This window comes from Macaca mulatta, chromosome 1 (genome assembly GCF_049350105.2).
Source record: "Macaca mulatta isolate MMU2019108-1 chromosome 1, T2T-MMU8v2.0, whole genome shotgun sequence".
NCBI lineage: Eukaryota > Metazoa > Chordata > Mammalia > Primates > Cercopithecidae > Macaca > Macaca mulatta.
This window is the reverse complement of record NC_133406.1, coordinates 166,175,609-166,202,515: the sequence shown is the minus strand read 5'-3', so window position 1 is coordinate 166,202,515 and position 26,907 is coordinate 166,175,609. Positions and strand designations below refer to the sequence as shown.

Below are 26,907 nucleotides of genomic sequence, written 5' to 3'. Positions count from 1 at the left end.
ATGGTGAACACAAAATTCAAGGATACTATCTAAAATTGAGTAATCATGGAAGGGGAAGGCCTCTCTGGGAAGACGTTATTGGACCTCGCCCCTCATAGGTGCACAATGAATATTTGAAGAAGAAAAGAAAACAGAAAGGAAGGCAGAATGAGAAAAAGAGAAAAAGAAAGGATAGCTAAATAATTTAGTTTGGATATAAAAATATCTTGGCAAAAGCATTCTTCATGCCTGTGGATTCTTCTCTTAAGGTAAAGGACTAGTGACATCCTTACTGGGGCTGCTGATTAAGGGACAAGAATAATGGGTCAAAGGTGATGTGAGTTCCCTCTCTGTGATATAAAATTAGGACATCTTTCATGTTTAAGTGATGAGAAGATGTAGCAAGTCAGAAATTTTTGTTGCATCTGATCTAATAATGAACAGTGTATGGGACCAGGGTGGTCAGGAGGAAGATGAGCCATTGAAGGACAAATGTCCAAAGCTACCCTCTGATTCCACTTTTCAATGCTTCTGGAGAACTAGTTTTTAACATAATGGGAAGGGGATATATTAAAATATTGAACAAAGCCTCAAATTTATCATTGCTGTGAAAGTTTCATTATTTGGGCCAAGTAAAAGGCAAGGCCCAGGCTGCTCCTTTGATGACCTGGGCATGTGGGACATGAGGTCAATGAGAATTCCTTCTGTAACTGAGACTAAATCTCCATGTTCTCTACATAGCCATGAACCCAAAGGGCCTCTGGGTCACCATATCATGGAGATCTTAGTACTGGTATCATTTACCACTAATCTCCAGATCTAGTTCTTAAAATATTCTCATAGCAAGAGGTTAGAATCAGCTTTCATTGTTTTTAAGTTAAAATTGTGGGGGACAGATAGACAACCTTATAGGGAGATAAATCGTACTTCCCTTCTTAAATAATTGTAAAGCATCTGTTGTATATATGACCATGATGTAGATATTAAACCGTCTTTGTAACAGTCTCTTGGATTGACTTGTCATCTTAAACAAAATCTAGGTTTTAAAATAACTATTAAGAAAGTTGAAAGCAAAGAAGATTTAAGAAGGGGAGAAATCACACAAAATATAAGAAGTAAAGGAACACAAGCAGACAAATTAAAAGGAAAGGACTGAATTTGGAGAATACACACAGGACTGGAAGAGTGAGGAGCAGGAAATGAAAGAGATTTCAAGCTGGGAGAGGAATCACATTTGCCAAAACCCTCAGGTGCTCCCGTGAATAATACCCGGAAAGCGCAGATCATCATTAGAGCTGCATTAGGCTAATAACATAGCAACCTTCTATTTTGGTAAAATGCTTGGGTGTAGATAGTAAATTCTTAGATATAGGAAAACATTTTATTTAATTAGTAGAAGTTTGATTATCTCTGGAGGTATTCCATTAGTGTGCCTTGGTTATCTGGGTGTATCCATTATCGAGAGTTTGGCTTAACAAGTCCATTTAGTGAGCTCCATTAAGGTTTATTTTTCTGCTTAACTCCTTGTGGCCAAGTGTCCAGGAGCTGGGCTTTAGGGGGTTTCGGGTTTCTTTGCATGTACTTTAGTGGCTTGTCTGAGCAGTTCTAGTCATGGAAAATTTCCTATACGTGGGTGCCTTAGCCCACAGTTAGCAGGAGGTGGGAAATCAGGCGGAGATGCCTTCCAGAGCTGAGGGGGCCTCTTGGCATTTCCCTGGCAGCCTCATGCTTATCATCAGCCAGAATCCAGGCACTCATTAGGCTCTTGATGAAAAGCATTCCAAAGAAAATGCCAGCAAATTGTGCCACTGTGCTGGCAGGAAATGAAAACTGCTCAGAGCAAGTGGAGCCAAGAGAGCTGTTGAAATGAAAGGTAACATCAAGGGTGTGATCACTAACTCACACAGGCACTCAGGATTCAGGATGCAACTTTCTGCTTCACTGGGGAAAGCATGAGGCCGTCTCGTCTGTTAGCTGATGTCAGTTCTATAGAGGGGCTGAGATAGACTGGAAGGTGGGTTCTGTGAATTAAGCTTTGTTATGCTTGAGTAAATGCTAGGGGTTTGGGTTGTTTTTATTCCGCCAAGAAGTCTCTCCTAGGAAAAACAAAAATAAGAAAAAGTTTTTGTTTTTGTGTTTTTCCTGGGCCCAAACGCTTGAAGACCAAACTAAGTAAAAGGAAGATTCCAAAAGCACTATAGGTCCTATTAATGTGGGATCAAAGAGTGTGAAGGGAGGAAAACAAACAAGCAAACAAAAAAAAAAACAACCTTAGAATCTGTGAATCTAGGAAGGAACAGATGAGGGGTATTATTATTATTATTATTATTATTACTATTATTTTAGAGACAGGGTCTCACCCAGGTCTAGCCCAGGCTAGAGTGCAATGGTGTGATCATAGCTTGCTACAATCCTGAACTCTTGGATTCAAGAGATTTTCCTACCTCAGTCTCCCCAGTAGCTGGGACTACGGGCAGATGCTACCATGTCCCACTAATTTAAAAAAATTTTTGTTTAGAAATAGGGGTCATGCTATGTTGCCCAGTCAACTCCTGGTCTCAAACAATCCCCCCATCTCAGCCTCACAAAACAATGGGGTGTGAGTCAAGGCAGTCGGCCAAATTTTAATTCCAAAGGAATTTCTGGTCTGTAGAACTACTTTTATCCTGAGGTTAAAATGGCCACCAAAGCAAGAAAAGGAAACGCTCAACAGCAGGCAGTACCAACACACAAGCAAGACACAGGCACACTGAAATCTTCATGAAACTGGATGTGGTAGGTAGAGTAATGCCGCCTCAAAGATGTTCAGTTCCTGTTCACTGGAACTGTAAGCAGGCTACCTCACATGGGGAAAAATCAAGGAGGTAGAGTAATGCCCCCCGCCAAAAATGTTTAGGTCCTGTTCATTGGAACTGTAAGTAGGCTGCCTTACATAGGGAAGAATCAAGGTTGTTATTTAGCTGACTTTAAGAGATAGATTATCCTGGATTATCCTAGTGGGCTCATTGTAATATGGAAAAGGGGGGCAGAAGCAGAGGTCAGAGTAATATGATATGAGGACTAAGCCAACCATTGCTGGCTTTGAAGCTATAGGAAGGGGGCTACAAGCCAAGGAATGTGGGTGGCCTCTAAAACTTGGAAAAGTCAAGGAAACCAATTATCTCCTAAGCCCTCTAGAAAGAAATGCAGTCCTGCTGACACCTTGATTTCAGCTCAGAGAAAACCATGTTGGACTTTTGACCTCCTGAATTATGTTATAATAAATTTGTGTTGTTCAAGTCACTATGTTTTTCATAACTGGCAATAGCAGCAATAGAAAATGAATAGACTGGTATTTAGAAGATTCATCTGAAGTTCCAAAAAGGAGTTTCCAAGTTCACCTACAATTCTTGGGGCAAAAAGTAAAGTGAAAAAGCAGTGACAAGACCCAAAAGGCACATTGATGTGTTAGACCTGTAAGGCATATTACATACATCATCTTAGGTAATTTTTAAAACAATCTTACAAGGGTGGATTATCATTTCTAACCTGTAGGTGAGGATCTTTTTAAAAAGTAAAACAAATCACATCCTTTAACTAATTAAAATGCTTCAGCAGCTCCCCATCTTGCCTACACGACACGAAAATCTGATTTCCTTATCCTTACCTGTAAAGCTCTACATCAGTCATAGTCAAAGTGCAGATTGCTGATGAGCATCACCTGGGACCTTGTTAGAAACGCAACACTCAGCCCCTACTACAGACTTTTTCAATCGTAATCTATTGGGATGGGGCTCAGGAATCAGTTTGAACTTGCACTCCAAGTGATTCTTATACATAGTAAAAAGTTTGAGAAGCACTAGTCCACGTGAAGTACACTTGGCTACCTCTCCAACCAAATCTGATACCACTCTCATCCTTGCTTGTGAAGCCACACTGGCCTTCTTTCATTCTCTAAACATGGTATGTTTGCTCCCATCTTGGGACTACTACATTATCTATTCTCTCTGCCTATTAGGTGCTTCCTGTAGAAATGTGTTTGTTGGCTAATGTCCTTAATATCTTAAGGTTTCCCTGATTGTGAGCTCACTACGGTTCAAAGAAAGAATGCCAATGGGACTGCCTCCCACATTATTTCATTATAACTTATGTCTATGATTTGAGAAAATTGGAGATCCACCAGTCATGAATAGAAAGCTGGAGATGATTAAGAATATGGACACTAGTTTTTCAACTATGTAGATTTAAGTTTTGCTACCTGTTTTAGCAATTGTAATCACAATGCATTTTTTTTCTTTTTTTTTTTTCTCTCTCGAAGAATCTTAGCCTTGTTGCCTGTGGAAAAGCTTTTCGTGCTTGTAAATACCATAATTTTTCCACCTCATAATCTTGAATGCACTGTTCATTTAAAGTTTTTGGGGAAGGGAAAATTTGAAAGGAAAGCAAATCTCAGCATATACTCGCTATATAAGCTAGGTATATGCTTAATTCATGTTAACTACAGATCCTTTGTGATGGATAAGTATTTATGCTTTTTCAATTCCTTAAGTCTGCCAGTTTTACAATGAGCTCTGTTGTATTTCACAAATCCTGTGGCAAGATCTTTAAGGTTGGCTGTTTTTCTCTTTTGTAAATTCGCTTCATAGATTATTTTTGTAGTGAATGCATTAAAACAGTATCGAAGTTTAATTTTATTGAAAAACATTGCATTACTCAGAGGATCATTTGACATTTTTTATCCTTCACAATAATAAGCCCCTAGTGTAACTAGTAAACCCTAGAATGTTGGTGGTGTTATAATAGAAAAGTATTTCTCATATAGGACTCCAGGGTGGGCATTTCTGCCCATCTGGATGGCTTTCTTCAACCCTCAGAGCCTCGGAGCCTTCTGCATCTAGCCAGCAAATGGGAAGAGTAGAGAAGGTTCACTTGTTTCTTAAGGCACAGACCTGGAGGTTACTTCACTTTTGCTCATATTCCCTTCATGAAAATATGTCACAAAGCCACAGTTGGATGCAAGATACATAGGAAAATGTCACTGGGTGGGCAGTCATTCCCAGTGACAAAATCACCCTGTGAAAGAGGAGTACAACTATTGGCAGGCAGCCAGCTGTCTCTGAAAACCTATGTAAATTATCCTAATACTGCAATTCTGAATCAAATGTACTGCTCAATCACAGCAAATACATCTCTCTTTCCTGGTTACGACATGTACTTTTTGCCCTTTCAATCGTGCCCTTATTATATACTCCCATAGTACTTAGTATTGCCTTATTTAGAAATTCTCATCATTTTGCCGATTATTTGTTCAACTACATTGTAAGCTTCTTAAGGGTAAGACCATAGTCACTTTGTTCACTGCGTCACCAGTACCTGTACCCAGTAGAGTGCCTGACAGAGTGCTTCGCATATGGTAGTCTTAAGAAATTATTTTGAACCGAAGAATGAATGAACTAAATTTCTATTGCAATACATTATTTCTCATGATTTGTCCTATGTTGTAAGCTACTTCCAATAATTTTTGGATTTGAGAGTAGACTGAATAACTTAAACAAAATTTAGGACTCTTTATTCGTTGTATCTTTTCATAAAGGGAATGATGCCATTGTCACACTCCTGAAGCATTATAAGAGACCGCAAGATGAATTGCTCTGTAATGAATATTCTCAGCCTGGAGGAGGTACCCTTTTCTTACTCAGTTTTCATTGTTGTATAATATTGTGCCTAAAGGTAAACCTGTGTTTCTGTTACTATCATTCTGGGGCTAGGGAGGAGGGAATAGCCTATGTCAGATTAGATTTATTTTAAGTAACCTTATGTCTGGGAGAGGCTGAACGTAAAGAAGCCTCCATTTCAGCTATTTTCTAACTCACCAATCTGCAGCTCCTCCAAGTTTAACATTTCCCAGACTGGATGTTTATGAGGCTTGTGCACGACTAGGAAGGCCTGGATAAGCTGAGAGCAGTTGTTTTCCATTTCAGTAATCTATTACTGAATACTCATATCCAGACACAAATCTGCTAGAGTCTGCTACAACTTGGATTTTCTGAAAAATCTTTTTATGTACTTTCTAAATAAACACTTGCAGTACAATTTCAGTATCCAGAGAAAGATTTGGGCCTGAAGCGATAGTTTTACTTGGTTTTGTCACCTGCTTATTTTTATAATGTTGAACTTTTATGTAGAAAAAAACTGATTGCTACTTTCAACTCTATTATATAATTTAATTTCTAGATGGCTCCTATGTGTCTGTTCCATCCCCCTTGGGGAAGATTAAAAGCATGACAAAAGGTACTACAAATCTGGGACAATTGTTATATTTCATTACTAAGGATAACTATTGCTTCAAATATAACGTTCAATTTTGTCTTACATATTACAAATGATGACTATTTTACAAGCACAACAAATATTATCGACAGACCATTCTTTTCATAATTAACCTTACCTTTTATTTCCTTTCAGTGCATGAAGATATAATAACAGTGAGAATTTCACATGACTATTAAAGAAAAATCAAATTCTCACAGGACTGTTTAGATGTTTCTGTTTTTTATAAAAATGAATTATAAATATTAATATTTCTTTAAGAAGAATTGGGGCTAGAAAACATGTATGAAAAATATATATTATTTTTCAAAATATCCCCAATAAGTAATATTTTGGGACCTTTTTTGAATGTATGCTTCACACAGAGATGAATAACATTGGACCAGGAAAGTAAAAACTTTGATTCGAATGTAAATATATATTTAACTATTTGGAATTTAAAGTCTTTTAACAGTATTTTTTTTCTTAGTGTTTCCTAGAATAATTCATAGGCTTATTTCCTGTCATTTAATTGGCATCCCTTTGAGATTAGTTTATGGATATTTGGCTAAGCCTATTGGAATAGACCGAAGAGAGTTACCAGATCAGAACCTTTCTCATAATGTGATATGGACTGGACTCCAGGGTTGCCATGTCATGCAGGCAAGCTGGTTGGTGATCAGATCAGGAATAAACCCTGAGCACTGGTAACAAGGAGTGAGTAATCAAGACGTAGAACTAACGTGATTTTAATGCAGCGGGGCAGGGATCATTTTGGTTAAGGTTTTAGCATCTTCAAATAGTCAATTACAGTTGGAAAATTTAAAATTAGATGTTATTAGGAAATTATGTTTTTAGTTAAACATATATATGCATGTGTATACACATCCACATGTGAGCTTTTCACCTTAAAAAATAAAATGACAATTTCTATTTGCAGAGAAGGCAGATATTCTCCTCCTAAGAGCAGGATTGCCTTCACATTTCCATCTTCAGCTCTCAGAAATTGAGTTCCATGAGATTATCGGCTCAGGTAACTTAAAAAAAAAATAAAGGTCTGGTTTAGTTGAATGAGTTCAAGTTAATATGTGTTTATTTATTTATTTTAAACAATTGTAGGTTCTTTTGGGAAAGTATATAAAGGACGATGCAGAAATAAAATAGTGGCTATAAAACGGTAAGCAAGCAAATGAAAAAAATTAGCATCCAGGTGAAATTGTGACCTTTGAAAAGCATATGCATGGCAAGCCCCTTGTTTGGATCCATCTGTTTACTGAGAATTTTCCGTTGCTGCCATTTCCAGTTATCGAGCCAATACCTACTGCTCCAAGTCAGATGTGGATATGTTTTGCCGAGAGGTGTCCATTCTCTGCCAGCTCAATCATCCCTGTGTAATTCAGTTTGTGGGCGCTTGCTTGAATGATCCCAGCCAGTTTGCCATTGTCACTCAATACATATCAGGGGGTTCTCTGTTCTCCCTCCTTCATGAGCAGAAAAGGTATGGGTCTTTTGTTCTGATTTATCCTTGGACATACCATTAGAATTTTGGAATTACTCTTGCAATACTTCAGAGGCTTTTTCATTGGATGAGCCTTCACCTTTTGAAATCTGAGTGCTGCTAGCAAGTGTGGCATTTTTAATATTGCTAATAATTTATGCCTAATAATTATCTTTCAATGAATAGAAATACTCTGTGCTTTCTTAACAGAAATTCAGTTGAAGATAACAAATTTAAGGAATTTAAATTGGAAACTGGAGCTTAAAATAATTAGGCTAAATTTGAAATACTGATAAAGAAGATATATGTAAGCTCAGAATAAAATAAAGTTTAAAAAAAGTGATCTTGCACAAATCCAATATGAATTCACTTCCTGAGTTTATGCATATAGTAATTAGAATGTAGTTTCATTCAGTGATTAAAATGGATTTCATTTTACAATATTACAAAGAAATTAAGTATAGTATTATAAATAAATTATAAAACCAAGTATAATATCTTAAACAAGAGATACCGTGTATCTTAACTGATTCATAATTAAGCATTTTCTGATGTAGGAAAGCTATTTTTTCAGATTTGTTGAATTTCTAGCTTAACCCTCAAGAAAGAAAAAATGGTTAAGATTATACAAAATAACAACTCTCACACATCATTTGCTTTTTTGTTATTCGTTTTGACCATTTCGTCTTTGTTAAATCTATTTTTAAATTGTAGGATTCTTGATTTGCAGTCTAAATTAATTATTGCAGTAGATGTTGCCAAAGGCATGGAGTACCTTCACAACTTGACACAGCCAATTATACATCGTGACTTGAACAGGTATTTTTATCCTAAATAATGAACTCAGAAGGGTATAACTAACTGTGAGTTTAAGACAGATTTCAGTGAAGATACATTTTAGACTTATTGCAGATGAGGGTGCTCTGTGGGTAAGAGGACAGGCTACCATAAGCTTAGGTGATAGAAAGTTTTGTCATTGTCTTTTAAGGAGTAGAAAGCTATATAACTGCTTCTCAGGGATCTTTTAAATCTATGAAGAATATTCACAAATATAGTAATATCTGTAAGATGCATCAGCTAACTAGTTCCCAGGTCAGTAAGGTCAGATCAAGCAGTGAGCTAAATGGCTATTAAAAAATGATATGTCTCCTATAAAGTGAAGTGTTGGAGTAGCTCCTGATATAAAATTATCTGAAACGTACTTTGTGCTACCATTTTTGTATTTTTATATTAGTAAATTCAGCTTAACCACAACAGCTTATTTACCTAGTTATCAGGTAAAGAGGATTTCGTGTGAAGCAAATATGAAATCAGACTGTTAGTGGTGGAACCCCAAGGGATCTCAAAACTTTTCCTAAATGGTGAAAACTTTCTCTGAGTAAAGTCCTATAGGAAAGGCCAATATACAAAATGGAGCAGTGTTGGGTGAAGGTAAAGTGGGGAGGAGAAAACTCTATTTACTTCCCATTTCCCACTGCTAAGGAGAGAGATTCCTGCGCCACCTCTGTGGAAGTCCAAAGGTGCTGTAGAGAATAGTTGGACAAACACTGATTTACTTTATGAAGCAAGTCAGATTATTCCACATCAATCGCTTTCATTTTATGATAATCAATAAGATTCAGATAAATTGTGTATATAGTCCTTTATAAAGGCCTTACAGTTCTGAAACTACTAAATATTAATTACTCTAGTCAGTCATTTGGTCAACAACTATTTGAACATCTATGTTTAAAGACTATTTCCAGCACAGTAGAGCTCACAAACTGGGATGTTCATACACTACATTTAAGGAGTTTTCACACTCTATGTAGAGGAGAAAAATACTTACCTAAATGCATTTTAGGTATAAAATAATAAGTTATATACAAGATATAGTACAAAAATTTCAGGAACAAGAATATTAATTGCTTCTGTGGATTCTAACGACAACTCTATGGAAGGGATGACATGTGAGCTTGGTCCTGAAAGACAGGTAGAGTTTGGAAGAGCATCCTATAGGCTTATGGAAGACATTAATAAAATCATAGAGATTAGAAAGTTAAAGGTATATATAGGAACTGTAGTTTCATTTTAGTGTACAGAGTGTATAAATGTATGTAGTGTGTATAATGTATGAAGTGGACAATTGGGAAAAAGTATAGAAAAATAGAACAAGAGCACAGACACCAGTGAATGCTATTGCTAAGGTATTTCAGATTTTTTTTCTGTAAGGAGACAATGAAGATGTTTGAGCTGAAAATCACAAATTTGGAGCTATATTACTGAAAGATTAATCTGGCATCTGGTAAAATATCAACTTGAAGGGAAAGTCAAGAAACTAGTGAGGCAGTTGTTGCAGTAATCTAGATAAGAAGTAATGAAAAGCAGAATTTCACTAGTGGCAGTGGAAATGAAAGGAAGAGGCATGTCAACTTTAAATAACAAAATACAGAGTTTATTCAAGCTCAGAGCTTAAGGATCATTACTCATGAGCATGGATTCAAGTTGTCCTGAATACATCTCCCATTAGCAGTGATTACAAGTTAGTTTTTAAGAAAAAGCAGTTTTTAAGTTGTTTACCAAGAATTTACATTAAAATAATATAAGCTTTTGATTGACTATACCTTGTTCTTTAATCAAAAATTATAGGAACATAAAGATAATGGGTAACACAGCTAGTCAGTAACAAAATGTCTTTACATTATTGCCCCAGGGGAATGGAGATTGGAGACATGACTAAAGTCCCATGCTCATGTCTCTCTGGGCCTGATAAATTTTGTGTTGCTCATACTGCTTAGACTGCCCTCAGCTATTTTTCTCTTCTCAGATAGATATGAAAGATTGGGGAGATAAATCAGATACGTGAGTGGCAGAATCTTAGATATTGAATGTAAACATATATAAGTCTCAATCTATTTGTAATTATTTACTAGTTTTCACATAAAAGTCATTTCTTAATTGTTAGCTATTAGTTCTTTACCTTTCTTAATTTCAAACCAAACATTTATGTTAACAAACATTTAACTGTTTCAGAAACAGATTTAGATGATAAATTAGCATAATATAAACTGATGATTTTGTGTTTTAAGAGTATTATCTTTCCATCCCAAACATTGTTGCACATGGTGTTAAAACAAATGAGTAATCATTGCAATAAGTAATCATTGCAAGTTTTCTCTAGCTGTAACTCTTCATTTGTGGGGCCATTATATATTCTGTTGCCCTGTGAGTTATGTGCAAGTTGTTACCACCAGTTGTTGGGCAGGACCAAAAATATAAATGTTGATTAAAATAAAAACAGAACATTTACTATATAGCCAATATAGGTTTATATCTACAATTTGTGTTGCCTCTAATCTAACCTAAATGCTTAATTGCATCAAAAAGTTTTAAAATTGTATGAAACACCATTTTGTAGGTACCTTCATTATGACAGAGTCCAAAACTATTGTATCAATTATTTGTAGACCATTTTCTATCAATCTTTAATCTGGTAGCAACAGCAAAACATTGTTTTTCAGATGCATGCATATGTAGCATTGTACATGGCTCAAAAGAGCCTGGGTCCTTTCCCTCAGAGAGCTTACTGCACTACTTGGCTGTATAAGACATATACCCAGAAAGCAACTCAAGTTCCACTTTATATAGAAAATAACTAAGGGTCAAAATGATGAAATAGTGACTTTCAGAGGATTTCAAATAAGTCAAAGATGAAAGTGGAGTAGAATGCTTCTTAGCGTATGTGGAGCTAAATGTAGAGTTTGAAGAACAGGCATTAATCTTTTCTCAGGGTTTTCACAGCATACTAACCTCTGCTTTAGCATAGTACCTGGAAAGTCTCACTCAAAGAAGTAGAGAGAAAGATGCACATCAGAGATTGGGAAACTCGTACACTTATTTGCATTTGTATTGACATGGTATGTTTATACTTTTATATTCCCCATTAGCCTGGACAAATCAGGGTTTCAGGGTCAGAGACTGCTCTCTTCATCTCACATTTTCTGAACCGAGCATTGTGTCTTACACAGAGAAAATGTCTAATTAATATTTTTTAACTGAACCAAATTCTTGTGGCATTTCTATGAATGTCATTTTACAAAGCAATGACCTAATTGGTGTAAGTATGACTACTTGTGTATAGCATCCAACTTGCCCAATAACTTTTATAATTTTAAAGGGAAAAGGATGTTTGAGCCCACAGGATAGGGCACTTTTATATTTGAGTTTGTGGTTGTTGCAATTATTTGAGCGAAAAAAAAAAAAAAAAGAACTCTGTTTTTCCCATGGCAAGCAAAGCCAACTGAGGGTTTTACCTTCCAGTTCTGAAAGTTAATTTTGATCTTCAGTAAATGTCCCTTGGTATCTGCAGGAGATTGGTTCCAGGACCTCTCAAGGATACCGAAGTCTGAGAATGCTCAAGTCCCTGGTATTAATCACTGTAGCATTTGCATATTTCCTATGCACATCCTCTCCTGTTCTTTAAATCATTGCAAGATTACCTATAATATCTAGTACAATGTAAATGCTATGTAAATAGTTCTTGCACTGTATTGTCTAGGGTATAATGACAAAGGAAAAAGAGTCTATACGTCTTCAATACAGACACAATCTTTTAAACATTTTTTTTGATCCATGGTTAGTTGAATCCACAGAAGTGAAACCTGCAGATTTAGAGGGCCAAGTATATACACTAAGGAAAAGTTCAAGGAAGGAGTAAGAAAGTAGTTATTTTCAATGGAAATGATGATAATGATAATACCTACCATTTATTTATCACAATATGAAAGGAGCTTTGCTAAGCCTTTGTCATGCTTTCATTTAACCACACAACTCTAGGGGACAGTTATTATTATTTCCGTTTTACAGACAAGGAAACTGACTAAAGAGACTAAGTCTGTAGTATTCTGTATCTTCCACTGTAACAACAACAACAGCAAAACCATGTCAGGAGAGAGATAGAAGGAGCATATTGATGATATTGAATGGGCATCAGCAATATTTATCAACCTTACTCTCTGTACTTTAGTCTTTTAAAAAGTCAATTCCTGTGACCCAAACAATTTCTCATATCATCGTCTTATGCTTCTGTGTTCCTGCTTTATTTCTTCTTTCACACTCCATGTTCTGCTGGTGTGGAACAGATGTTGCATAGAAAGCATGCAGATAGGTTTTGTTTGGCCCATAGTCTTTAAATATTTTGAAAATGTTCATAATTCAAGCAGGAATGCACCTCTCTAATTTGCTGTAGACCCCACCACCTACCAACTTATATTTGGCCTAATATATACATTCATTTTGTGGCATTTGAGCTTGCTAGTCATTATTTATAGCTTAAAGGATTTAAAGCTTTTTACTTAATACTAGAAGCTGTGTGTTTTTCTTGGAAAAGTATATTTTTCAAATTGTTGGAGATTGAAGCAGAAACATCACTGCAAACATACATGGATCAAATATATGGTATTCTCCTTGTATAAATATATAGTATTATATATGTTATATTAACACTGTAAGGAATTAAATAGTGATAACCTCCATCACAAGGTGCACATGACATTCACATGAAATATGTATATGAAATCATTTTATAAACTGTGAAGCACCATACAAAATGCATTTTTTATTACTCTTAATCCCTCATTTGTTCCCTTTAATATTGGGGATGGAAAAACACTCCACAATTAAAACCACCTTTGCAAAGAGTATAACTGAGAAAATTATGACTGAAAGATCTGACTTGACTCCACTTTGCTTCTAACCTGCAAGCTGTTCTTGTTCATTCCTGGACATAGTCCAAAATAACTTTGGGAGGAACTTGAAACTAAGACAATTATAGCTCTTTCCCAACACAAACCTCTTTCCTGCCTGGGGACTAGACTGCCTTCACAGGACTAACAAATTAGCCACAAGATTAGAAATAATGGTTTAGGAATCACATAGCTGGAGGCTGCAAGATTCGAAACCTCCCCAAATTGCTTCTGGGGATAACATCACTATTGCAAAACCTAAGATCAGTGCTTGAGGTATTTTGCCGATGCTGTACAGGATGACTCGGCTGGTACCACCCAGACTAATAAACTGGGTCATCTGGTCTCCTGTCCCCAGGATACTGACTCAGCACCGAGGGGACAGCTTTGACACCCTATGATTTCATCTCCAACCCAACCAATCAGCATTCCCCACTTTCAGACCCCTACCCACGAGGTTTTCCTTAACAATCTCATCCCCACATTTTTGAGGAGATTGATTTGAGTAATAACAACACTCTTCTCTCCTGTGCAGCTGGCTGTGCGTGAATTAAACTTTTCTCTATTGCAATTCTCCCCTGTCTTGATAAATCAAATTTATCTAGGCACCAGTCAATGAGAACCCATTGAAGGGTTACAACAATATTCTCATACGTACAGAGATTTTTTTATATGATATAACTAATTAGTTTGGGGTCTGGATCTGAGAAGGATTCACTGTTTTTGACTGTCAGCTTATTCTGGTGGGTATAAAGGAAAATAATGAGTGATAATTTTAAAATAGCCAACTTTCCAATGACAAATGATAGGTAATTTAAAAAGACAGAGCTGTTATGAGCTAAAAGAATCTTAATTTTGAAGATGACATTTAACTAAAATAGTGAAGATTTTAGGAAGTGCCAAAGAAAAATATTATTGATAGAAAATTGTAATAGTTGCTTTTAATTTGACATATGCATTTGCCTCTCAGTTGAATGCAAAATATAAAATTCCTGCATGTAAGAAAACACAACAATTAAGTAAAATAAGCAAATCATTAATTTTCTAATTTTGTGTTCCTGAAATTCCATGTCACAGAATCCCTCTCCCAGCTATTTCTTTAACTTGTGACTTTTCTAATAAGTGCTTATACAGAAAGAATTTTGCATCCATTGGCAAATATCATCTTCAGGAGACTTCTGAATACCCATATGCAGACCAATTAACTGATTGTATTACCATACTTATAAAAGTCCTGCAAGAGAACCCATTAAAACTCGTGAAATCCTTAACAGCCCTGTATCTGTGATTCTCTAGTATAAAACCAGTCATCACAAGTGGCATTTTAAATTTTATCAATTCTTTTTACTCATTTGCACTTTAAAAATGTCATTTAATTAAATAATATAAAATGCTTATTGAATGCACAATATGATCTAGGGTCTATGCTATGCCCCAGGGATACAGGTGAGAATAACAGATCATAACACTTTTTCTAGCAGAGCTTAGAGCCTAAGGAGGCATTTACAAACTTTCCTGAAGAATCACTTGGGGGCCTTCATTTAAAAAAAAAAAAAAAAAAAAAAAAAAAGATTCAAAGGCACTGAAGGGACTGACTCAGAATGTCTTACATTGGGCCTGAGAATCTACAATTTAAACAAGACTACCAATTAATTCTTATGATCTAGGCGAGGAAACATTGTTTTAGTGCAGTGGTTCTCAACTTTGGCTGCACAGAGTCTCTAAGAGAACTTTAAGAAAATCTCGAAGCTGATTATATCAGAATCTCCAGGCTTAGAGCCCACGTATCATATTTGGAGAGAGAGCACTTCAAGTTATTCCAATATCTAGGCAAGGTTGAGAATCACATTTTTGTCTGATGTCAATTATTCTTCTTAATCATTTGCCATATAACTTCATTCTTCTCTGCTGACAGAGTAAAGTGGGAATAGTAGGGAATCAAGTCACAATGTAACTCCAAATGTTTTCAAAATCGTCACCCTAAAGTCAGTCTAATTGTTCATTCATTCATACATGTGCGTATCTACTTATTCAGTAATGAATGTCAAAGACAGAGATCCACACACCCATGGTACCTATGGCACAGAATAGGTCCCAAGATTTGGCAGTTTCCATGGGAGTTGTACTATACAAGGCTCCTCCAGGGAAAATAACTTCTAATTTATGAATGGCACTAGAAAGTTCCCTAGGAGTGTAGAGTCTTCACAAGTAGCCAAAGCAGATACAAAAATTTCAATACCGGACAATTATATTGCACATGGTTTATGTGAGTACTTTATACCCATATAATACAGAATTATATAGAATAGATACACATATAGAGAAGGATTCATATATATGTGTACATATTCTGTATTCTTCTGGGGTTTATAGCCTTGAATACCCACATGAACGGCAGTGTGCACTGCAGTTGTCTGATATTAAAACTTTTATTTCTGTTTTGGCTATCTGTGTAGATTCTACACTCCTGGGAACTTTCTGATATCACCCATGAATTCTAAGTAATTTGCTCCCGAGGAGCCTAGCCCATATAACACAACTCCCATGGAAACTGCTAGATCTTTGTACCTATTCTATGTCATAGGTACCATGGGTCTTTGGATCTCTGTCTTTTGAATTCACTATTATATCAATGCACATATAAGTGTACACATTTATATATAAATGCCCATATAAACATACACATTTCCATGTGTTCTTGTAATGCTTCCAGCCTTTTAAAACTAGAAGAGAGAAGTCAGCTCCACAGAGGGTGAGTTCAGGGAGGATTTTCAAATCTCCTCAGCATGAGAAATAATCACTATTATTGGGAGTACATAGAAGAAAAGTTAATTCATAATATACAATGGATGCCTTAGGGATTAGGACTACCTGTAGTTCTGAAATGTTTATGTCCAAAATTGTAATCTGATTTCAGATTTTCAAGTTAAATTTTTTCTTTACAAAAGCAATCAGCTGCAATCAGACTCAATTTTATTACTGCTTTGAGTAATGAAAAAATTAAATTATATAATTTATTTATATTTCCAATATGAAATTCAGATTAGTTAGGGTAGTTTATCTGCTGTAATGATAGAGTCCATAATGTATAATGATTCTCAATACAATTGAAATTTACATCTTGATTGTGTGGATGAACAAGTTGTTGAGGTGGTCCCTATCCATGATGTTACTCAGGACCTATCTTCAATATATGACTTCTGGGGTCTCCTTGAGGGTCATCCAAATTCAAGTGAGCATTAATGAGGCAAGACTATATAAGATGAGAATGACATGTTGTGTGGGCCAGGCATTAGCATGGCACACATTTTTTTGTTGTTGTTAGTTTAATTTTATAATATAAATATATCATTTCATCACCTCAGCTAATCCCCAGGGGCATTTACACAATTCATAATGACCAATGTGACTTGACAGTGATACTGAGGGCTTGGCATTGGGTGGTACAGTCAGCTCTGTCTTGGTGGTACCATATGAGGTCCTGGGAAATGTAGCCTAGCTGTGTGACTAGAAGAAGAGGAAATGAGTTTTAGTGGTCAGCCAGAAGTCTGTGCTACATTGACCTTATGTACACTGTCAATAACAGGTAATAGGAGTCTGAGTAATGGTTATACTTGAGAAATCTGATCTGGATTTGCATGAGTCAGTTATACAAATATAATGTTAGTTGCATACTAAATATTTTTAGTTTATTAATGTATTTTCACAATTTACGAACTAATAGCAGTAATTGGGAAACAAATGAAAACTACTTAATAAAGCATGCTATATATGAACTAATTTTGAAATAACTCTTCTCATTCACTTTTGTTAATTTAAAAACATGAGAGTAGCTTTGGGAGTGTGGGGACATATGTCTATGAATCAAAATGTGGCCCAAAAAGAAAAACCTGTGACTATGTCCCTGAAGCAAAATATGGCTCAAGAGGAAAAACATGTAACTATATAAATATAATAGTATTAAATAGGCTATATACACTTTAAAACGTTAAGTCATAATCTCATGCACTGTATGTCAGTAAACACACTTACACATACACACACACATACACACACACACACATTTTTTTCTTTAGGAGTAAACGTTAAAATGAAAAGACAATGACCACCGTATTTAGAGAAACTCGTACCATATCCAACAGAAGGGGCTCCTTAACCATTTAGTTCTACAAATTACTCTAATCCTATTTATGAGCTGTACTCGGTTGCTGATGTCCAGTCATAATTTCTGTCCCCATTTCTGACATGTTCAGATTCCATCTGAAGTCAGTCTGTCCTCAGCTCTCTGAACCTCTGGAAGAAACAGTGAGTTCTCTCTGACTCAAATTTCTACCCATTATTTACACAGAGATTCACCATCCCACTCTTCCTGGTTTTTCTCTGAGGGTAGATTCATCCCTGCCTCCTCAATTAATGCTCATAGTTTCCAGAGGGCCAACTATGTTCCAAACATTCTCTTGACATTTCATTTTGGTTAAGATTCTCCCTCCCATACTTCACTACTAGAGTGTCCTTCAGTCCTGACTTGTCCTCTTTTTGTCCCCCTACAGAAATAGCTAAAGTTTCCTCCCAGGGCCAGTTAAAATGTTGTTCTTCTCTCATCTGCCTTCATTAGAACGTCTCATTTAATTTTGGCTGCATTCACTAATTCTAAAAATAGTGCTCTTACTTAACACCCCATTAAATAAATTCCCTTAGACACATACTCCCTTTAAATGAAAACAGGTGTATTTAAGTCAGAAAACGTCATTCATTTTCCCCACACTGTCATATTGCTTGCATAAACCTGGACAAACTTATCATCTCTCCCAGTAGCTCCCATCAGAAATTTGCCTCATTCAGCCCAGACAGACAAATTCCCCAATCTCATGTCTTCTGTATGCCATTTGAAATGCTACACAAGACGATGTGTGTGTGCAAATAAATGGTTCTGTGTGTATAACAGCACAGAAAAGTACTAATTTGACCAAAACTAGAAATCCTACGATACCAACATTTACTTTTTATTTGATATAGAAATAGTGCTACTCTACACTGGAACCTGGCATCAGGATTACTTATTCCAGTGCGTTCTAGTGGTTGAAGTGGTTCACTCTGCAGCCCCTTTCCTTAATACAACACTCACACCCTGCGAATGCCCAAAGCTTGTGTGGCAACTGTACCTTCCCCATAACAATGTCACCTTCCCTCACCCACAGACTGAGCATAGGGGGAGAAGCGAATCCCTTCCTGAGCCTCTAAAACCTTTCAAATGCTTTCCTGTAACTGGTGGTGAACTCACTGGCCTGCAATTTTCTGGTGTTACTGGTTTCTTACATTGCCATTTTCTATTCTTTGGGGATATGGCCTGTATAAAGTCGGCTTTTGAAAATGTCAACAAAAGCTTTTCTCTGTTCGGCTTCGTTTCTTCTCTGCTCTCATTTCTTGGGAGGCACCGTGAATGCCCTCTTGGCACTTTGTCGATTTCCTAAGCAGCTAACCTTTCAATAATGATATTAATGCTGCCGTGTGGTAATCTGTGCATTTCTCACTTCATCGTTTTCAACCCTTGCTTGCTGAGCTTCGTTTGTGTTGTTGTGTTCTTAAGATTCTGGAGTTTAATTGAGTGCAACCTGACTATGGACCCAGAGCCAAAATTTCTAGCTAATAAATGAGAAACAATCTTAATAAGTGGAAATTTCTTTCTAACTGATTGAATTTCCAGTAGCTAGCTATACTTTGAATTTGGCCTAGAAAAAGAGATACAGATAATTATAAACCTTTTTAAAGTCCCATTTAATATTTTCTATTTCAAAATCCTCCCTATTTGGAAGAAAGTTTCCAAATAATATTAGTCCTCTCTGGTTGGGACTACAGCGTGGACGCCTCTGGGGATATGTGTTGATCTGGGCTATCATCCTATTGGAAGACCACAGGAGAACTAATTGAGGGCATAGGCGCTGAAGCCAGACTAAGCATGTTCACATCCCAGCTCTGCCACATTTTACCTGTGTCCTTGGTTAATTTCTTCAACATATCAGTTTTCTAATTTCTAAGATGGTTATATTTATTCCTACCTTATTGGATTTAAATGAGAAAATACATTAGCATTATTAGCATTATTTTTCTTCTTTATTCTTCTGAAAGAATCTTTTCACTATTAAATATTCTTCCATGCCCAAGTTGCTTTCCTGAATTAATGTTTCTAATTACCTAGCTCTCCTTTTTGATTGTATTACACAAACTTTGCTTATAATATCTCAGATGGATAATTTCTTCTTGCCATAAAGATCTGGAAAATAATTGGATTGTTTTACTGTAGATCTCTTTCTATAGAGAAGGTCAAGGGGATTCAAATAACAGATTACTGCCTTCATTAAGACCTCTTACTCCTTCTTTGTTTGAACTTGAATCAGGGATTCAGTCTGATACTCCCATTAGACAGATGCAGATCTGGAATAGAATTTGATTAAAAATGTAGCTGAGGGTTAACGAGGTTATTTGATTATCCAAGATCCTTCTCAGTGATTCTTCTTCCTAGTGCTCCTTCACAAAACTTAAAGGTGCAATTTAAACACCATCCATTTAGACATTCAACCATCATTTATTTGGAAACATAATGGCAGAGAAGGGGAAGTATCATCAGAGGCACATTCTGGAGACTGAAAAATCCAAGTAGGAGAGGCTTTATTTTTACAGAGGATGTGTATACTACCTATGTGGTTAGGCAGCTTTTCTTCTCTATACTCAAGTAGCACTCAGCGACTCAACTCAGCAATTGTCTTCTGACTATAAACAGCCAGGGAGGATGTTTTCAAAATTAGCATTGAGAAGGTTGTTGTCCCTTATCCTTCCTTCAATACTGAAAGAAAAGGAAGAATTCATCCTATCACACCTTCTTGATTCCCAAGAGACAATCGTTTTTGTCATTTCTATTCCTGTTCTTACTCTGTTGCTGTTATGTCACTTACTGTTTTCTGCCTCAGATTCCTCATTTACAAAATGGAAATAATGATGCCCATGTCTACCTATTCACAGAAATACCCTTGTGATTAATAAGAGTACCAGGACAATAGTCAACTAGGACTTTAGAGAAAGATTCTACAAGAGATATTTGTATGCAATTTATATTAATTACATAAAGCAGGGTTACCAGAAAGTCTTGGACTAAGATTCATTTTGTATCCAGTTGCTGCATCAGTACTATTTGCAGAATAGTCTAGATTATCTTTCTCTAACTGAAGGTGAAAGGTTTTGTGCTTACCAAATGATGTGGGAAAGAGCATAGTCGCTTTCTGAAAGATGCAGTGTTTCTTTGGCCAGCATGGAGGAAAGAGCATGCGAGCCTCACAGAATGATTAGAACTCTTTAATCCTGGAGGGATGGTCTTTGTATCAATTACGTTTCAAGCCTTGTAGGTGAAGAACTGTATTCTCAGTCACTAAATCCTCATTTAAGGACTTTAGCAACCTACAGAAAGTTAGTGAAAAGCATGCCTGGTGCCATAGATGAAATAACGTTAGAGCATTGACGGTATCTGCCTTCTTTTCTTTAGGGAGGGAAATACCCCTTCTAAATTCTTAAAATAGCAGTTGGCTTTCATTAAATCTATTCAGAGTTAAGGGTCTGGGGATCTTGAGTGACCTCTTTCTTTGGGAATGAAGCACATTTTAATAAGCTTTTTCCTGTCCATGGTCTCTGAAAGACTTAGCCTCTGGCAGGCCTCCTGAATTGCTGGGTTTTGTAAAGGAAAAGATTGATTACAGGCTTCGAATTCTTTCTCTTTCTTTACTTTCTTTTTTTTTTTCTTTTCATACAAAGAATGTGAAAGACATTCTGAGTCTTCTTCTATTGAGATATGGGTGGCCTTGCAGGCAGACATTTAGCATTGAACTTTTATTAATCTACTGTGAGTTTGACAATGTTTCTTCTTTTTTGCTTTCTAAATATGAGTGAGGCTAAAGAGCTGTTACTTGCCCAGCTTGTTCTTCAGCACTGTAAGCGCTAGAGAGGAAAAAGAAGAATTTTTCTGTTCTTGTTTTGTTTTCTGGCTTTCTTGGTGGAACTGTCTCTATAGCCTCCACCTGAAAAGTTTCATTTATTATAGGTCTTAACACATGCTATTCCCTCAGACACAAACGTTCGCCCCTGCGTTACCTCTCTCTTCTCCTCTGTGCCCCTCCTCACACTTCCTCCATAAAGCTTTCCTTCTCACTCCTGTCTATCCCAAATGCTTCCTTCAGGAAGCCCTCCTACACATTCCCACAGCACATCATACTCTTGCTTATTTCAGGAGAGCACTTCTTACACTATTAAAATTGTTCATGAACTTGAGAGTGTTCCCACTATACACTAAGCTTAATTGGTACAGGAGCTGTGGATTTTTCACCATTTTATTCCCAGTGCTTTGTACAGTGACTGGGCCCTAATAAAAATTCAATTAATAATTGTCAGATGAATGAATTAATAATAATCAAGGAACATAAAAATAACATACATTAATGTTTCTTTATGCCAGGCATTGAACTCAGTGCTTCACAGACATCATCTAATTAAATCTTCATAGCTCTATATGATGACAGTTTTGAACACATGACAGAAAAAGGCTTAAAGAGACTTAGCAAATTATCTAGGTGATAAAGCTGGTAAGTGACAGACTAAGGTTATTACCCACACTAGATAGTTAGATAATCCAAAATATAGGGATATGTAGTCATTTAGCCCCACGAAACAGGAGCAGTAGTCAGATAATCCAAAATATAAGGATGTTTAGTCATTTAACCCCACAAAACAGTAGCAATAGTCAGATAATCCAAAATATAGCGATGTATAGTCATTTGGCCCCACAAAACAGGAGCAGCACTGACTGAATAGCAATGCAATGTATTTGTCAGATCACCTTACCAAAGGAGCTGCACTTTCTAGAATTCATAGCTGAAATGAGAAGGTAGTGCTCACTTAATATTGAACAATTCTGTGGCATTTAAGAGTATGAAAGTCATTCTTTTGCTCAATTAACACTGCTATTCCACAAGTCACTTCTCTGGCTATTTTGTGCTGTAGATAATTATTTGCATGCTAGTCACTAAAGCCTGTCCATAAAAAACAATGAGAAAGGGAAAGACAATCAGTTGTTTGACTGATCTGATTTTCTATTTTACTCAGGTGAAAAGTTAGTCAAACAAACTGGTTTTGCAATGTAGCTACAGCTCAAGACTATCTGATGATTTGGAAGAAAAATACAACCTCCTGAAATTGTAGTGATTTCCAGTCACTACCAACCATGTAGATTTGAACCAATACTTGCTTTTTCTAAATCAATTGATTTTCCCTCTCACAGGCAACATTTTTATTTTCTAACCTGCAGCATTTCTATGCCTGACTGGAATATTTTTGCATTTGATTAATGTTTTCATTTGACTTTCAATGAGGTCTCAAAACAGTTTGGCTTGTCACAGTCAAATTATTTAAATATTCCTCTGAAAAGAGTATGTGGGAACTAAAATCAGATTCATGTGAACCTGAAAAAACAGTGGCAACATTTCCTGAACTTGTTAAATTTTTATGTCTAAATTAATCATTTCACAATTTTGTTTCATGTTGATGTTCAGCTTCTTAAATATAGTGATTATTGGATGCCTTAATGGAAAACTTTTAATTTTTAGCTGACCCAGAAGTTGGTCTCTGATAAGGATTTTTGTTCCCTTTTTAAATATTCTTTACAGTTGTAACAGGACCAATATATTGTGCCTTCTACTCATATTAGTAAAAAATATTTTGATTTATCTAACCTATCTTTTTCACTTCTCAGCTACTCCTCACTCCTCCTAATTGATCAGAATTATCTCAACTGTGGGTTAAATATGGTCAACATTCTCTGCCTTCATTCCACTTATGCTCTGTGAAAGAAAGCACACATAAAATAGTACATACCATATTATCTCACTTATATATAATTTTAGAAAATGCAAACTAATCAATAGAGTTGAAAAGATTAATGCTTTCCTAGGGCTGAGGAATAAGAAAGGAGTTGATTGCGAGAGAGACGATGAATCTTTTTGGGGTGACAGAAATATTTTGTGTATTGATTGAGATGCTGGTTTCACAGCAATATATAACTGTTAAAACTCATCAAATTGTAGTCTTTAAGTAGATGTAGTTCTTCCTTCTAATGTGGATACAAGTAAATTGCCTAACATGGGTGGTAAATACAAAAGTGTGAAATTCTTAAAAAGAGGTGTGCAAAGTAATGTGAATTGGCACCTTTCCAATCATGAACAAAGGTAGTTGTCCTTTTCAAAACCTTCAAGGGAGAAATAATCATCTGCCACATAATTTCATCAAGGATATCAAAGACAATTCCAGCTAACAGAGAAAAATCAACGTAACTGAAATGGAAGAGAAAAAGGTTTACTAAGGTGGCATTGATGAATTCAAATCTGTATCACACTGAGGTCAAGGTAGCTGTCTGCAAATGTTAAGAGTTCAGTCCAAGCACCGTAAACATTGACAGGAGGGAAGATGAGAGGGTGCCTTTGAGACTGTGCACTTACTTTCTATTCTTGTAGGTTCTGGTCTGATACAAAAGGTATTCAGTGACAGAAACTACTCCTTAGCCAAATATGAAAGTGCATAAATTGGATGACAAAGGAAAGAACTAGAGTATTTATATATCATCTGATATGGCTTGGTTGTGTTCCCACTCACATCTCATCTTGAATTGTAGCTCCCATAATCCCCATGTGTTGTGGGAGGGACCTAGTGAGAGGTAATTGAATCATGGGGGTTTGTCTTTCCCATGCTGTTCTCGTGATAGTGAATAAGTTTCATGAGATCTGATGGCTCTATAAAGGGGAGTTCCCCTGTACACGCTCTCTTGCCTGCCGCCATGTAAAATGTGACTTTGCTCCTCATTTGCCTTCCGCCGTGATTGTGAGGCCTACAGCCGTGTGGAACTGTGAGTCAATTAAACCTCTTTCCTTTATAAATTACCCAGTATTGTGTACGTCTTTATTAGCAATGTGAGAACAAACCAATATATCATCAAACAACTGGTAGATTGAAGACTTCAGACCTATTCACTATTGAAAACTGGCAGATATAACATCTGAAAAGAAAAAAAATCTACCCTAAGATCATACCATTTATTCAGAGTAATGTGTTACTAGATAGGCAACATTGAATTGTGGAACATGGGGGTGCAGCTAGAATGAGTTTTTCCTTTTACAAAATATCATTTATGAGAGAACACATCTATGGGATCTAATGACATTTGATATTGTAACTCAGAAAAAATACAATAAATTAATTAATTTACAATCAAGTTTAAGAAAGGAAATCATATAAATAATATAATTCATGTGTAATAAATATAAAATCAGACTTTTTCAAAATTAGAATTGTGGGACACTTTTATGTAGTCTCAACAAGTGAAAATTATACATCAAATAACTGGTCTGTGAAAAATATTTTCTTTTGTACTCTGATCCAAGGTCAGCTTAGCCCAAATTCAGACAATTTGATTGGACAATTTAAAATTAGTTGACAGAAAGAAATTAGTAGTGTGAAAGCTAAAGCTTCAAAATAAACACGATGAAGGTATTTGTGATAAATTAAATCATCCCTTGATGACTATAAGTGACTCACAAAAGTGTAGTTTACATGGATCTCATTTGGACAGTAGTTTGTTTACTTTGCTAACCTTAACTGTATATTAAGTATATGTACTCATTGTCAGGACAAGGGATGTTTGGGAGTTTCAGAGAGCCATTGTTTACTTGTAAATGTTAAAATTTCTACAGACAGGCTACACAGGATATATTATCTATATTCATTCTTATTATTTGGCAAATACATTTAACAGATAGTTTTTGCTGAAAGGAAGCTGTAATTGTATAACTTCTATGCTTACCTTTGTTCAAATATCTCAACAATTGAACAATACAAACAACTTATGATATATGTTTTCTATTGTGCTTCACATTCTTTAGAATATGTTAAGAAAAAGTGTGGTCTTTTGGTATGTAAAACCTACCATGGTGAGAATCAAGAATATACTCTGGGTCAAAGAAACAAAAAAAAAAGCATTTAAAAAAGAAACAAGCAAATACATTTAAATATTCATATTTTCAGCATTTGATTAGTGAAGTGCCTTGAAAATCATATTTTGGTTAAATGTTTGTATAATCAGCAAGAATACACAACTTTATATACAAGAAATTCCTGCTTTGAAGATCAAGGTTCATAGCTAGGATTTGTTTCAAAAAGAGAACCGTAGGGACTTCCCAAATTGAAGCCCATGTCTCAAAAGCTGGGCTTGGCTTGCCCAAAAAAGCTTTCAGTATTATTTCTTATAAAGGAAGTTACCATGAGCTTTGGTCAACAATACAGAGATTAGGAATCAAGATGGCAGTTTTAAGAGTAGTGGGAAAATAAAAGAGAACCTGTTACCAAAGTATAGCAGAAAGACTGTGCACTTTGAAGTTGGAGGTACCGAGGTATAATCCCAGCTCTGCCACTTCAAAATACTGCAATGATTAACAAGTTATTTCTTTTTTTTTTTTTTTTTTTTTTTTTTTTTTGAGATGGAGTCTCGCTCTGTCGCCCAGGCTGGAGTGCGGTGGCCGGATCTCGGCTCACTGCAAGCTCTGTCTCCGGGGTTCATGCCATTCTCCTGCCTCAGCCTCCCGAGTAGCTGGGACTACAGGCGCCCGCCATCACGCCTGGCGAATTTTTTGCATTTTTAGTAGAGACGGGATTTTACCGTGTTAGCCAGGATGGTCTCTATCTCCTGACCTCGTGATCCGCCTGCCTCGGCCTCCCAAAGTGCTGGGATTACAGGCATGAATCACCGTGCCCCGCCGACAAGTTATTTCTAAACATCAATTTTTTCATTATAAAATAGGGACAATATCTACCTCATAGTGTTTTAAAATGGCTAGCAGTGTCTGGCACATAGTAGATATTCAATAAATGTTAGTTCTTGGTCCCTTTGTCTTAAATGGTTCTAGAAATAACTTGTTTGAATGTATGTTTATTAAGGTATCAACGCTCATATCTTTGTTACAAGTAAGTTTCAAATAATACCTTTAAAGAACACTTAAGGCCGAGCGCGGCAGCTCACGCCTGTAATCCCAACACTTTGGGAAGCCGAGGCAGACAGATCCCGTGGTCAGGAGTTCGACACCAGCTTGGCCAATATGGTGAAACCCCATCTCTACTAAAAATACAAGAAGTAGCCAGGTGTGGTGGCACATGCCTGTAGTCCCAGCAACTCAGGAGGCTGAGACAGAAGAATCACTTGAACCTGGGAGGCAGAGGTTGCAGTGAGCCGAGATTGTACCATTGCACGCCAGCCTGAGTGACAGAGCGAGATTCCGTCACAAAAAATAATAATAATGATAATTTTTTTTCTGTCTTCCCACTCTCCTACCCAACAAA

General features: G+C 36.3%; 1 protein-coding gene across 8 annotated transcripts in view; it reads left to right on the top strand.

Annotated features, from left to right (window-relative positions):
* The window catches only part of TNNI3K (TNNI3 interacting kinase), a 304,917-nt gene that overhangs the window by 122,894 nt on the left and 155,116 nt on the right, over positions 1–26,907 (top strand). For all 8 annotated transcript variants that reach the window (XR_013411799.1, XR_013412320.1, XR_013412556.1 and 5 more), the window contains 6 exon segments: positions 5,552–5,638; positions 6,193–6,249; positions 7,208–7,300; positions 7,387–7,444; positions 7,571–7,765; positions 8,480–8,584. Coding sequence is in view for 5 of the 8 variants with exons in the window: in NM_001204800.3 (NP_001191729.1) it covers positions 5,552–5,638; positions 6,193–6,249; positions 7,208–7,300; positions 7,387–7,444; positions 7,571–7,765; positions 8,480–8,584 (595 nt within the window). In the remaining 3 variants the exon portion in view is untranslated.